At 46.8% G+C, this 13,776-nt stretch overlaps 1 protein-coding gene across 1 annotated transcript; it reads right to left on the bottom strand.

The window, feature by feature from the left end:
* Window positions 1–9,090: 9,090 nt before the first annotated feature.
* Window positions 9,091–11,518, bottom strand: marveld1 (MARVEL domain containing 1). The gene has a single exon (XM_033034143.1). The coding sequence runs from the start codon at window positions 10,974–10,976 to the stop codon at window positions 10,503–10,505; it is 474 nt and encodes a 157-aa protein (XP_032890034.1). The 5' UTR covers window positions 10,977–11,518; the 3' UTR covers window positions 9,091–10,502.
* Between the last annotated feature and the right edge of the window lie 2,258 nt (window positions 11,519–13,776).

Raw genomic sequence — 13,776 nt, 5'->3', positions numbered from 1 at the left:
CACATCTGCTCCTGCTTAACCCCTTCCTGCCTCACGGGGCAGTACAACACAGGAACAGGCCCTTCGGCCCACAATATCCGTGCCGAACACCAGCACGTGATCCATATCCCTCCATTTCCACGTGTCTGTGTAAAAGCCTCTTCAACGCCACTATCGTTTCTGCCTCCACCACCATCACTGGCAGCGCGTTCCAGGCACCCGCCACCCTGTGTAAAAAACTTGCCCCTCACCTCACTCTCACATCACACAAACACACTCAGATACACACCCCTCACTCTCTCACACACACATCTCTCTCACACACACACACATATACATACCATGCACATACACACACAAACACAAGTATACACACACACACACACACAAAAACAGCACACACACACTCACCTTCACACACATACAAACACTTACTCTCATACACACACACCCACACAAATACTTTCACACACACACACACAAATACGTTCACACACACAAACACTTTATCTCAGACTCACACCTTCTCACACACAGCAGGACTGCAGCATTGTTCCCTGTGCGAGCCCGGAACCCCACACGGAGTGTAGACAAAAATGCTGGAGAAACTCAGCGGGTGCAGCAGCATCTATGGAGCGAAGGAAATAGGCAACGTTTCGGGCCCGAAACGTTGCCTATTTCCTTCGCTCCATAGATGCTGCTGCACCCGCTGAGTTTCTCCAGCATTTTTGTCTGCCTTCGATTTTCCAGCATCTGCAGTTCCTTCTTAAACACCCCACACGGACCCGGGTTGTCTGGTGCGGTGCAGCCCAATCTGTCTCGGTGCGTGGGTCGGTGTTTGCTGCATGAGGGAGCGGCAGGGGTACAGGCGGCTGGCCCTGACCGCACAAACCCCAGCTTCTCACTCCCAGCGCTGGCACCCCGACCCACAGTGGAAACCCCCCCCCCCGGCGCTGGGGAACAGAGCAAATGCACAGCGCAGGGAAAACACTGTTAACATTCTGTTGACCAATTATTTAGTCAACTTTCATTTTTGTTTCTCAATGGTCTCATTATGGGAACAGTACAAAGAGCTGGTATTAATTAACATGTTTTCGACTGGCCCCAGAGACATTGCAACCATTTAATCAGAACAAAGCCCAGTCACTATGGTTTTGGGAACTGAGATATTAAGATCATGTTTTTTATTATTATTATTATTATTATTATTATTATTATTATTATTATTATTATTATTATTATTATTATTATTATTATTATTATTATTATTATTATAGGTTTCCTACTCTCTAAGTGAAAAGTTGTCCCTGAGGTCTGTCTAAAATCTCTCGCCCCTCACCTTAAACCTATGCCCTCTATATTAGGTTCTGGTTTATCTGTGCCTCTCATAACTTCTATCAGGTCTCCCCTCAACCTCTGCCGTTCCAGTGAAAACAATCCAAGTTTGGGCTGACCAGAACTGCACACAATACTTCAAATTTGGACAAACTAAAGCTTTATAAAGCTACAACATGACTTCCTAAACTCTTATAAAAAAAGTTCTGACCATCTCATAATTGTATGATGGTGCATGGGTGTTTGGTGGTTGGCACGGACTTGGTGGGCCGAAGGGCCTGATACTGTGTTGCATCACTCCACTGTATGAGGCCAGGCACTGCCTCTTCCACCAGTTCCTGAATATTCTGAGGCTGGGTGACCTTCAAGGATGAAAGAATGGCTTTGTCTCTTCCACAAATACACCAAAAACGTCCCCTCCGGCTGCATCTAAGGATTCATTTGATTTGGGCCAAGAGCCAAGGGCGGACAAAATGGCACACCACGCCAAACTTCAGAGATGATCAATACCTGTTATTCCTTGAATCAACACATTAACTAAATCCTAGTCTGTAACTCACTCCTAAGTATCTAGGTGCTGTCTGTACGGAGTTTGTACGTTCTCCACGTGACCGCGATCTTCGGTTTCCACCGACACTCCAAAGGCGTACAGGTTTGTAGGTTAAAGGTACACAAAATTGCTGGGGAAACTCAGCGGGTGCAGCAGCATCTATGGAGCGAAGGAAATAGGCGACGTTTCGGGCCGAAACCCTTCTTCCCGAAACGTCGCCTATTTCCTTCGCTCCATAGATGCTGCTGCACCCGTTGAGTTTCCCCAGCAATTTTGTGTACCTTCGATATTCCAGCATCTGCAGTTCCCTTTTGAACAGGTTTGTAGGTTAATTGGCTGGGTGTATATGTAAATTGTCCCTATTGTGTGTAGGATAGTGTTAATGTGCGGGGATCGCTGGTCGGCGCAGACTCGGAGGGACGAAGAGCCCGTTTCCACGCTGTATCTCTAAACTAAAACTAAACTATAATTTTATATATAAACCTCGCTCCCCCCCCCCAAACCCCTGGATTAGATCCCATCCTGTAACCCACTCCCAGGGATCTGTATTCTGTATATAAACACATGAACCCTTGAATAGATCCCTGGCTGTAACCCATTTCCAGTATTGACTATTAGTAATATCAGTCTGAAGAAGGGTCTCGACCCGAAACGTCACCTGTTCCTTCGCTCCATAGATGCTGCCTCACCGGCTGAGTTTCTCCAGCATTTTTGTCTATTCTACGTTAGAAACATCATCCACCAAACCGTGAGATATGTTGGGTACAGATGGTGATGGCCAGCCAGGCATATTAAAACATTCTGGAGAGCCAAGTGCATCACTCCGTGCCCCAGCTGAATGGTCCTTTGGGACTATAAAGAGACATTAAAAATCTGGAGTGACTCAGCGGGTCAGGCAGCATCTCTGGAGAACATGGACAAGGTGAGCCTGGTGAATCCGTGAAGCTCCCGGTGAGTCGCGGTCACACCACGACAGCAGGCCCGGTGACTGGGAGTCGTCCGGGGCCCGTCTCCTGCTCGACACCAAAGACCGGGAACCGGGGAGGAGGGTGGAGTGAGTCTGCTCCAGACAAAGGGCCGTTTTCATGATGGCGGTGGATGGAGGAGAGGATCGGGCTTTTTAGGCCAAGATCAGACTGCACTTAAGAACTTTCAAACTTTGTTGGCACCAGAAACTCTTTGTGTACTGTCTGGGTGAAATCTACCATTACACTACAATCGTGGCACTTATCTATTTTTTGAGAAGTACTAGGTACATTTTGAGGAGGCTCCGTTCCTTCAACGTCTGCAGTAAGATGCTGCAGATGTTCTACCAATCGGTGGTAGCCAACGCCCACTTCTTCGCTGCCGTGTGCTGGGCAGCAGGGCGAAGGCTGAGGACGGCAACAGGATTAACAAACTCATCAGGCAGGCTGGCTCCATCCTGGGGGCAGAGTTGAATTTATGGGAGGGGGTCTCGGAGGGGAGGATGCTCCTCAAACTGCGGAGCATCCTGGACAATACAGCTCACCCCCTCCATGACTCACTGGTCATCCTAACGAGTACCTTCAAGAGAGTTGGATAGAGCTCTTAAAGATAGGGTATATGGGGAAAAGGCAGGAACTGGGTACTGATTGTGGATGATCAGCCATGATCGCAATGAATGGCGGTGCTGGCTCAAAGGGCCGAATGGCCTACTCCTGCACCTATTGTCTGTTGTTTGCTGTTAACAGACAGGTTCCACCAAGATGCAGTACAGAACGCCACAGGAGATCCTTTTTACCTGTGGCTATCAAACTGTACAACTGCTCCCCCTTCTGTGGTGGGGTAGACTGAGACTGACTCCCCTTCCCCCTCCCCCCTCCCACCTCCCCAATCTTTGCACATCCCCAATTAATTTCACTTTAATTTCATGTTTCATATATCTTGTGTTTTACGACTGTTGGCATTCCCTATTCCCTCCTGGGATCAATACATTTTGATCATATCATATTGTTTGGCATGAATGTGCTTAAGTATAGTATTATTTTAACTGAATTATATGAATAACAAAGATTTTTGCGGTGCTTGGTGCATGTGACAATAAACCTACACTCAGACTGAAGAAAGGTCCCAACCCGAAATGTCACCTATCCATGTCCTCCAGAGATGCTGCCTGACCCACTGAGTTTAGTTTAGTTTAGTTCAGCGATACATCATGGTAACAGGCCCTTCGGCCCACCAAGTCCACGCCGACCAACGATCAGCCATACACTACCTCCATCCTACAGACTAGGGACAATTTACAGAAGCCAATTAACCTACAAAGCTGTACATCTTTGGGATTTGGGGGGGGGGGGGGGGGGGGGGGGGAGAATCCACGCAGGACCTGAATCCACGCTGAACGTACAAGCTCCATACAGACAGCACGCGTAGTCAGGATCAGACTGGGGTCTCTGGCGCTGTGAGGCAGCAACTCTACCAGCAGTGCCACTGTGCCACCGAGTTACTCCAGCACTCTGTGTCATTTATTTTAATGGATAGGTGACGTTTTGGGCCTCTGGGATCGACCCCACACTGAGGTCCACAGTGAGGACCAGGGTAGAGAACGGAGATACATCAGCAGAGAAAAATAATCAGTCACGTCACAACACATTAGTGTGAAATCCCGCTTTACTCTGTATAAGTACGGATCGAGTCTAACGCACAAGAAATTATGTCGATAGACAAACATACATCCCAACAAAACAGATACATTCTCCTGCGTAAACAGCTTAACGTTAATAATATAAAATATAACACCATTCATGGTGTGCTCAGTGGAATGTGTAAATATAACCCACGGGTACATTTAAAACCTACTCTACAGGCATTGTGTATTGAGAATAAAGCGTGCTATATAATAAAGGAGACACAAGGAATTGCAGAAGCTGTTTTACAAAAAAAAAGACACAAAGTGCTGGAGTATCTCCGCGGGTCAGGCAGCATTAGTGAAGAAAAAACATGGGACCTGACCCGAAATGTCCCCTATCTGTGAAGGGAATGGATAGGTAACGTTTCAGGCCAGGACCCATCTTCGCCCCACACATCAACAAATTCAGAGCCCATTCCCCCCATCACAATCAGTCTGAGGAAGGGTCCCGTCCCGAAACGTCACCTATCCATGTTCTCCAGAGATGCTGCCTGACCCGCTGAGTTACTCCAGCGCTTTGTGTGATACAGTAAGTAAAAGATACCTTTCCCAAAAATACATCAGCCCCAGTTTTCATTGTCCCGGTGTGTTACCTGGGTATTGTTGGCTTACCCATGGAATCAGGTACAATCTCCAGGACATGATCACTGCAAGTGTGTTTCCCAGGGAAACTCAGGGGCAATAAATACAATCGTTAATCATTCATTTTTGTTGAACGACTCAATTAATCATTTGTAAAATATTTTAGAATGGGGCAAAGACACAAAGACTGTCCACGAGTTACGAACCAGTTCTGTTTTATAGACATCCTTAAGCTGACTTGTCCATAACTTTAGACTCGATGGACCCAATGGCCTGATTCTGCTCCGATATCTTATGTTCTAACTTGTGTTTTGCCCACATGCCTTTGGATGGAGGGAATACCCATCGTCACAAGAATATTCCCTACGCAAACTTGAGCTGAAGATGGGCGTAGAACTGCGCAGGAAGGAACTGCAGATGCCGGTTTACACCGAAGATAGACACAAAATGCTGTAGTAGCTCAGCGGGACGGGCAGCATCTCTGGAGAAAATAAATAGGTCACTTTTCAGGTCGAGAAGAGTTTCCCTCCCCACTGACTCTGAAGAAGGGTCTCGACCCGAAAAGTCACCTATTCCTTCTCTCAAAAGATGCTGCCTGACCCGCTGTGTTACTCCAGAACCTAGTGTCTATCTGGGGCATAGGACGGATGGGTGCAGGGTACGGAGGCAGTGAATGGGACATATGAGAGAGAGAGAGAGAGAGACACTTCCACCAATTACTTGGACGTGACCCTTTGCCTGCGTAATGTTAGGTTGCTGGGATACAAAGCAGCTATAACAACAGCTGGATCGAGGAGGCTCCATCATTAAAGTAACATTCTACGAGTTTGACATTCTACGAGCATTAGTTCATGTTCTTTGGAATCGCACTTTATCCGTAAAATTGATGCATTTTTAATACATTCCAATGTGCAGCACACTTACAAACATCTGCCAGTAGAACAGGCCTATAATTCCAACTATGAACCCACTCCTGGGTATCGGTCATCTAAGTATAAACTGACAATCCTTGCCATGACAGTCCAACCCACATTTTATGCCAAATGAACCACACTCACCCCAAACCCCTTCATTAGATTCCATCCTGTGGCGGCAAGATGCAGCGGGTAGAGCTGCTGCCTTACAACCGCCAGAAACCCAGGTTCGATCCTGACTATGGGTGCTGTCAGTACGGAGTTTGTATGTTTTCCCTGTGATCGCAAGTGTTTTCTCCGGATGCTCCGGTTTCTTCCCACACTCCAAAGGCGTGCAGGTTTGTAGGTTAATTGCCTTCTGTAAATTGCCCCTAGTGTGTAGGATGGAATGTGCAAACTCCGTAAAGACAGCACCAGATGTCGGGGTCGAACCATGGTCTCTGGCGCTGTAAGGCAGCAACTCTACCGCTGCGTCACAGTGCCACCCAGTGTTTCTAGACGGTTGCTGTTCAAGACCAATTGGGGATGGACAATAAATACTGGCCTTGCCATCGACTTGACACGGAGCAATGGAGGACATGGACAACATCGCCTGGCCAGGCCGACCCCTGCAACTCCGACCCAGTGCCGTCGACAAGACAACGGGCCTTCAAGTGAAGACTCTCATGCCTTTAGCAACTCTGCACTTGAAGGGTACAAGATAGCACCGGAAACACGGCAGCTCTTATGAACCATTGAGAACCAGAGTACATAGGTTTAAGGCGAGGGGGGGGGGAAGAAGTTTATAGGATCGTGAGGACAATAGACAACAGGTGCAGGAGTAGGCCATTCGGCCCTTCGAGCCAGCACCGCCATTCAATGTGATCATGGCTGATCATCCACATTCAGTACCCCATTCCTGCCTTCTCTCCATATCCCTTAACTCTGCTATCCATAAGAGCTCTATCTAACTCTCTCTTGAAAGCATCCAGAGAACGAGCCTCCACCGCCCTCTGAGGCAGAGAATTCCACACACTCACCACTCTCTGTGTGAAAAGGTTTTTCCTCATCTCCGTTCTAAATGGGTTACCACTTATTCTTAAACTATGGCCCCTGGTTCTGGACTCCCCCAACATTGGGAGTAACATTTTAATACACAAAGAGTGGTGGGTGTATTGAACGAGCTGACGGAGAAGGTAGTTGAGGCAGGTACGATCGCAACGTTTAAGAAACATTTGGACAGGTGCATGGATAGGACATGTAAATAAGAATATGTGCCAAAGGCAGATGTAGATGGGACATGTTGGTCGGTGTGGGCAAGTTGGGCCGAGGGGCCTGTTTCCATGCTGTATAATGACCTATCCCAAAATCCAATTGTCCCATCATTGGAACTCTGCCCAGCACTGAAATATTATTCCGCATGCCTTGATGTCTGATACTCCTAAATCCCGGCGCCACTTTAATTAGGTAGGCAGGGGTATAATTTAAGTTAAATCTAAGGAGCGGTACTTTGTAACATTTTACCCTGCAAAACTGATTGCACAAGCCCAGTCTAACACCGTTACCCACCAGACAACCAGACATGGCAGGTTCAGGCTTGGAAGGACCTGCCAGATCTACGACTTCAATGGAATTAAACTCACAGGTAACTTATTCTTGCCCACAGTAGGTGAATCAAGAAACATAGGATATAGGTTTAAGATGAGGGGGGGGGGGGGGGGGGGGGGGAAGATTTATTAGGTACCTCAGGGGTAACTTTTTTCTATACCCATTGAGTATAGAAGTTGAGAGGTTATGATGCAGTTATACAAGACGTGTTGAGGCCACATTTAGCGCATTGTGTTCTGTTTTGGGCACCATTTTATAGGAAAGATGGTGTCAAACTGGAAAGGGTGCAGAGAAAATGTGTAGGAAGGAACTGCAGATGCTGGTTTAAACTGAAGATAGACACAAAGTGCTGGAGCAACTCAGCTGGTCAGGCAGCATCTCTAGAGAAAAGGAACAGGCGGCGTTTCAGTTCGGAACCTTCTTCAGACTTTGTGTCTGAGTGTCAAAGAAGAATTACGAGGATGTTGCCAGGGCATGAACTATAGGGAGAGGTTGGGCAGGCTAGGACTCTATTCCTTGGAGCACATTAGGATGAGGGGTGATCTTATAGATGTGTACAAAATCATGAGAGGAATAGATCGGGTAAACGCAGTCTTTTGCCCAGAGTAGGGGAATCGAGAACCAGAGGGCATGGGTTTAAGGTGAAGGCGGAAAGATTTAATAGGAACCGGAGGAGTAATTTTTATTTTACACGAAGGGTGGTGTGTATGGAGTGAGCTGCCGGAAGAGGTAGTTGAGGCAGGAACTATCGCAACGTTTGACTGATGGTACTATTTCCACGCTGTTGACTCTAACACATGAATAATTACACTTTCCTTTGGTAGGGTTTGAAGGGTAGAGTGAGGTGTTCTAATCTCCAAGAAACACAGACATTAGCACTCAAATAAACACAGTCTTTTACCAAGAGTAGGGGAATCAAAAACCAGAGGACATAGTTTCAAGCTGTGAGGGGAAAGATTTAATAGGACCATGAGGAGAAACATTTCTTCACAAAGGGTGGTGGGTATATGGAACGAGCTGTCAGAGGAGGTAAGTTGAGGCAGGGACTACAATAGCATTTAAAAGATGCAGAAACAAGGAACTGCAGAAGTAAAACAGCGGGTCAGGCAGCATCTCTGGAGAACATGGATAGGTGATGTCTCGGGTCGGGACCCTTCTTCAGACTGATTGCAATGGGGGGGAAAGCGGGGGGGAGGGGGAAGAGAAAGCTGGAAGAGAGAAGTCAACTTTTAATGGACACATGGACAGGTACATGGATAGAAAAGGTTTGGAGGGATATGGGCCAAATGTGGGCAATTGGGACTAGTGTAGTATGAGCATCTCGGTCAGCATGGATGAGTGGGGCTGAAGAGCCTGTTTCCGTGCTGTATCACTCTATAAGTACCAGTTTGAAAATAGACAATAGACAATAGGTGCAGGAGTTGGCTATACGACCCTTCAAGCCAGCACAGCCATTCAATGTGATCATGACTGATCTTCCACAATCAGTACCCCGTTCCTGCCTTCTCCCCATATTCCCTGACTCCGCTATCTTCAAGAGCCCTATCTAGCTCTCTCTCTTGAAAGCTTCCAGAGAACCGGCCTCCATCACCCTCTAAATCTTTGGAAGTACTTTGCTTGCCAGAGAAGTTGTATAAAAGTCTTTGTGTGCATCTGCCTCTCTCTCTCTCTCCCTCTATGATACAGTGGTCCAATTCATCTCGTCAAAAGAAAATTAATTCAGCTCCCAAGATCTCTGTGGAATGTTCTGGAAAGGGGAAATGGGGCTAGGGGAGGCGAGGAAGGATGAATTAAAGCTTTACCAAACATTATGCAGGAAAGATTTAACTCCAAGCCTCAATGGGAATTAAATGGGGGGGGGGGGGGGGATGTATAAGGTATAATCTATCCACACACAAACCTCTCCCTCTCTCACACATACACACACACACAATCTGTACATTGTGGACAGCCTGATTGTAATCATGTATATAATAATCTGCCTGGATAGCACGTAACAAAAAAAGCTTTTCACTGTACCTCGGTACACATGATAATAATAAACAGAATTAAACACACGCACACACCACACTCAACTCCAGTTGTTGCAGGTCTTTCAGCAAATAATCCATACGAGTCTTCTCATCTTCAGCTGCTGAAAACAAAATGCAGAAACAAGGAACTACAGACGTTGATTTACATTAAAGGCCGCAAAGTGCTGGAGGAACACAGCAGGTCAGGCAGCTTGTCTGGAGAACGTGGATAGGTGACGTTTTTGGGTCTTCAATTGCAATTTCCGTGTTTCCTTTCGGTTGGGCTCCCGTCTTTATTTCGCTGGAACTTTCTCCGCTTTGGGAGAAGAGAAGATCGCCATGTGGCCAGTGGGGGGGTGAGGAGAAAGCTACACGCAGGTGGTTGGAGTCTTGAGCAAAGCACAAAGGAGCTGGTGGAATGTGGTGGGGCCTGTTGCTACGCCCTACGCATCCGTGCGAATGGTACCCTGGTCACAAGCAAGAGGCGCAAGATGCTGGAATCTTGAACCAAGACGCTGGAGGAAGACCTCAGCGGGCCAGGCAGCATCCGCGGAAGGGAAATGGTTGGGCGATGTTTTGGGTCCAATTGTCCAAAACATATTCTTTTTTTTGTGCACAGAGTTCAGTAAAGCATTGCCATGCCTAATAAGCACGATCCCAGATGAGTACAAAGAGCAAATAAATAGTCCACTGAGACCGCATGCAAGGGTGCACAAGTTTTGGTGCCATTGTGAAAAGTACAAGGTTTGGATTCTTCGTTTGACCATTGGGTCCCTTCTATGCAACTCTTGGTTTGTGTGGTGGCGTTGGAGGTGAGATGGGTCAGCATGGAATCCAAAGGTCAAGGTCTCTCTCTCTCTCTCTCTTTCTTTCTCTCTTTCAGGAGGCAAGAGCTAGATGACAGCCTGATCACCACGGCATTTTTTGCAGCAGCAATAGACAGCTGAGATCAGGTAGAGCAGTGTGCAGAGGCAAACGAAGACAGTGGCAGTCAAGTAGACCTTGTAAGGACAGTGGTAGCTGTAGGCGGGCAGGTCGCAGAAGCTCTTCTCCCTGGTCTTGCTGCCAATGAGATAGCAGGCCACCAGGTAGAGGAGAGTGGCCAGCCCGTCGTGGACGGCGTTGGTCAAGGTCCATCTCTCGCCGCCCAGCACCGGGACCAAGTCGCTCTTGCCCAGCAAGGTGAGAAAGAAGAGGGCCAGGGTGGAGAGCCAGAAGAAGACGGCCACGAAGACCACGTAGTGCAGGGCTCCCTCGTACTTGCTGACCGCGATGGTGACCCAGACCACGGTGCCTAACATCAGCTGCAAGATCCTCAGCGCCCCCAGCGCACTCCTCAGGAACTCGGTGCGGAGGGACGGTGGCATGGTGGTGCGCTGGCCCGGGGTGGACTTGCACACAAACTCCAAGGGAGAGTAGGAGCGGGCTCGGAGACAGAGGAGATCTTTCGAGGAGAGGAGACCGTCGTGATTCCGCTTCCTGTGGCTGTGGCTGATCCCCTCCCCTCTCAGCCCCTCTCCAAATTCCTCAAACTTGTTAAAAAAGTCACGAAACCTCTTTACTATTCCAAACTATCGAGTACTTTTTTTAAAAAATCTATTTCCTTTAGCGACTCATTTAATTTGCAAACATAAACCCCCTAACATGTTGTTTTTCTAAACTCAATTATCTAAATTACTTTATTTTTTTCTGTACTTCCTTTCGAATAGTCACTTCCTTTCAAAGCCGCTATTAAAACGTTTTTTTCGGTCTGTCAACTTTTCTGAAACCTCCTTACTTTTCTGTTGCTTTTCTTTCTTTTAACTTTTTAAACATGCTTTATTTTTCTGACGTCTCATGCTGTTCTGATCTAGACTTTAGATATTCTGCATATTTATTAGTCTGAACTATTTGAGATTGTTTCTATTTTTATTTAATCGTTTCTTTTTTTCCCCGCAAAGATTAAAATCCTAATTTTTTTTTTTTCTCCCCGCTGCCTCTTTTTCACCTTTCCCCCCCAAATTTCCCTCCCTCCACACTCATCAGTGTCTTTGCCCCCTCCATTCTGATTTCTGGTAAGTTTTAAAGGGTTACCGTATTCGTGAAGTAAACTCTGGGTTTTCCCCACTGTGAAAGATTAACAAGAAGTTAAAAGGTTCAAGTTCAAGTTCAAGTTCAAGTTAGTTTATTGTCATGTGTCCCTGTGTAGGACAATGAAATTCTTGCTTTGCTTAAGCACACAGAAAATAGTAGGCATTTACTACAAAACAGATAAATGTGTCCATATACCATGATATAAATATATACACACATGAATAAATAAACTGATAGTGCAAATAACAGAAAGTGGTTGGTAATAATCAGAGTTTTGTCCGAGCCAGGTTTAATAGTCTGATGGCTGAGGGGAAGTAACTATTCCTGAACCTGGTTGTTGCAGTCTTCAGGCTCCTGTACCTTCTACCTGAAGGTAGCAGGGAGATGAGTGTGTGGCCAGGATGGTGTGGGTCTTTGATGATACTGCCAGCCTTTTTGAGGCAGCGACTGCGATAAATCCCCTCGATGGAAGGAAGGTCAGAGCCGATGATGGACTGGTCATCCTAATATCACAGAACAAATGTGTTTCCCAATCTGGTTGGGGACAAGAAGGAGAGACAGTGGGTGGAAAACTTTGTGGAAGAAAGGGAGAGGACATTGACTCAGTGTGTACAAGTCGTTGGTGAGGCCATACGTGTGCAGTTCTGGTCGCCAGCTATGAGAAGGATGTCATTAAGTTAGGAAGGGTGCAGAACAGATTCACCAGGATGCTACCTGGGCTTGCGAGCTTGAGTTACAGGGAGAGGTTGGATAGGCTAGGACTCCTTTCTTTGGAGTGTACGGAGGCTGAGGGGTGGGTGGCCTCATTGAGGTGTTGAAAATCATGAAGGGCATGGATAAAGTGAACGCTCACGTATTTTTTTCAGAGTTGGGTAGAGGATTCTAAAACTAAAGGGCATAAGGTGAGAGGGGAGAGATTTAAGAGGGACCTCAGGGGCAACTTTTTCACTCAGAGTACGCTGTATCTGAAATGAGGAAGCTAGAGAACTGGATTCATTTACGTCTTTTAAAAAACATTTGGACAGATATGCGGATAGGAAGGGTTTAGAAGGACCAAATGCAGGCAAATGGAACTAGTCCAGTATTGCCAACTTGGTGGGCGTGACAAGCATGGACAAGATGCAGGACTGCCAACTCTCACGCATTTCGACAAATTCTCACGCTCTCACGCTGATCACAAATTTCTCATGCTCTGTCGAGTGTTTGCAGGGTTGGCGAGTGTTTGCCGGGCTGGCGAGTCGCTTGCTACAGCTCCGGCCATGGAGCAGCCTCAGTCGAAGAGTCGGAAGCGTTGCGCCGCTGCCGTTAGAGTCTCTGTGCCGAATTCGCCCTGGTGACCGGCATGGATCAGGCAGCATCTCTGGAGAGAAGGAATAGGTGATGTTTCTGCTCGAGCCGAAACGTCACCCATTTCTTCTCTCCAGAGATGCTGCCTGACCCGCTGAGTTGCTCCAGAATTTTGTGTCTCTCTTTGGTTTAAACCAGCATCTGCAGTTCCTTCTCACACAATGAGACCCTACAAGACGACTTTGAAGCTAGTACCACTCGGGTGGGGGAGGGACGGAGAGAGAGGGGATGTTAAAAAAATGGATATTAATACTGAATCGGGGAAATTAGTTGATATCTGTCTTTAAATTGATCGGTTGCAGCAGACTTCCCTCAGTGACATCACTTTACTCAACAAGACTCACCAGAAAGGCCAAAAAAATCATAGCAGACCACTGTCACCCGGCACATTACCTCTTTAATCTCCTCCCATCAGGAAGGAGATATAGAAGCATTAAAAGTAAAACATCTCGCTTCAGAGACAGCACCTACCTCCAAGCCATCAGATATTTGAATTTGCACTAATCACTCTGCACTTCCTTTTGCACTTGCACTTACGCTTAACATGACGCTGCTGGGTACTGTCCTTCCTGTATATATTGTCCTTCGTACAGTATTGTCTGTATTATTTATTGTGGTGTATGTGGTGGTTGTATTGTATCTGTCTGAGAGCGAACCAAGACACATTCCTATCAACTTGTTGACATGGCAATAAACTTCTTGAATCTTGAATCTTGAATCTTGAATATCCTGTTCATTTTTAGGATA

This window comes from Amblyraja radiata, chromosome 15, assembly GCF_010909765.2.
Source record: "Amblyraja radiata isolate CabotCenter1 chromosome 15, sAmbRad1.1.pri, whole genome shotgun sequence".
NCBI lineage: Eukaryota > Metazoa > Chordata > Chondrichthyes > Rajiformes > Rajidae > Amblyraja > Amblyraja radiata.
The sequence above is the reverse complement of the archived record's forward strand: the minus strand, read 5'-3'. Positions and strand labels throughout refer to the sequence as shown.

Bases quoted from the DNA above. Each gene is read 5' to 3' on its own strand.
- marveld1 (XM_033034143.1), bottom strand. From the start codon at position 10,976: ATGCCACCGTCCCTCCGCACCGAGTTCCTGAGGAGTGCGCTGGGGGCG.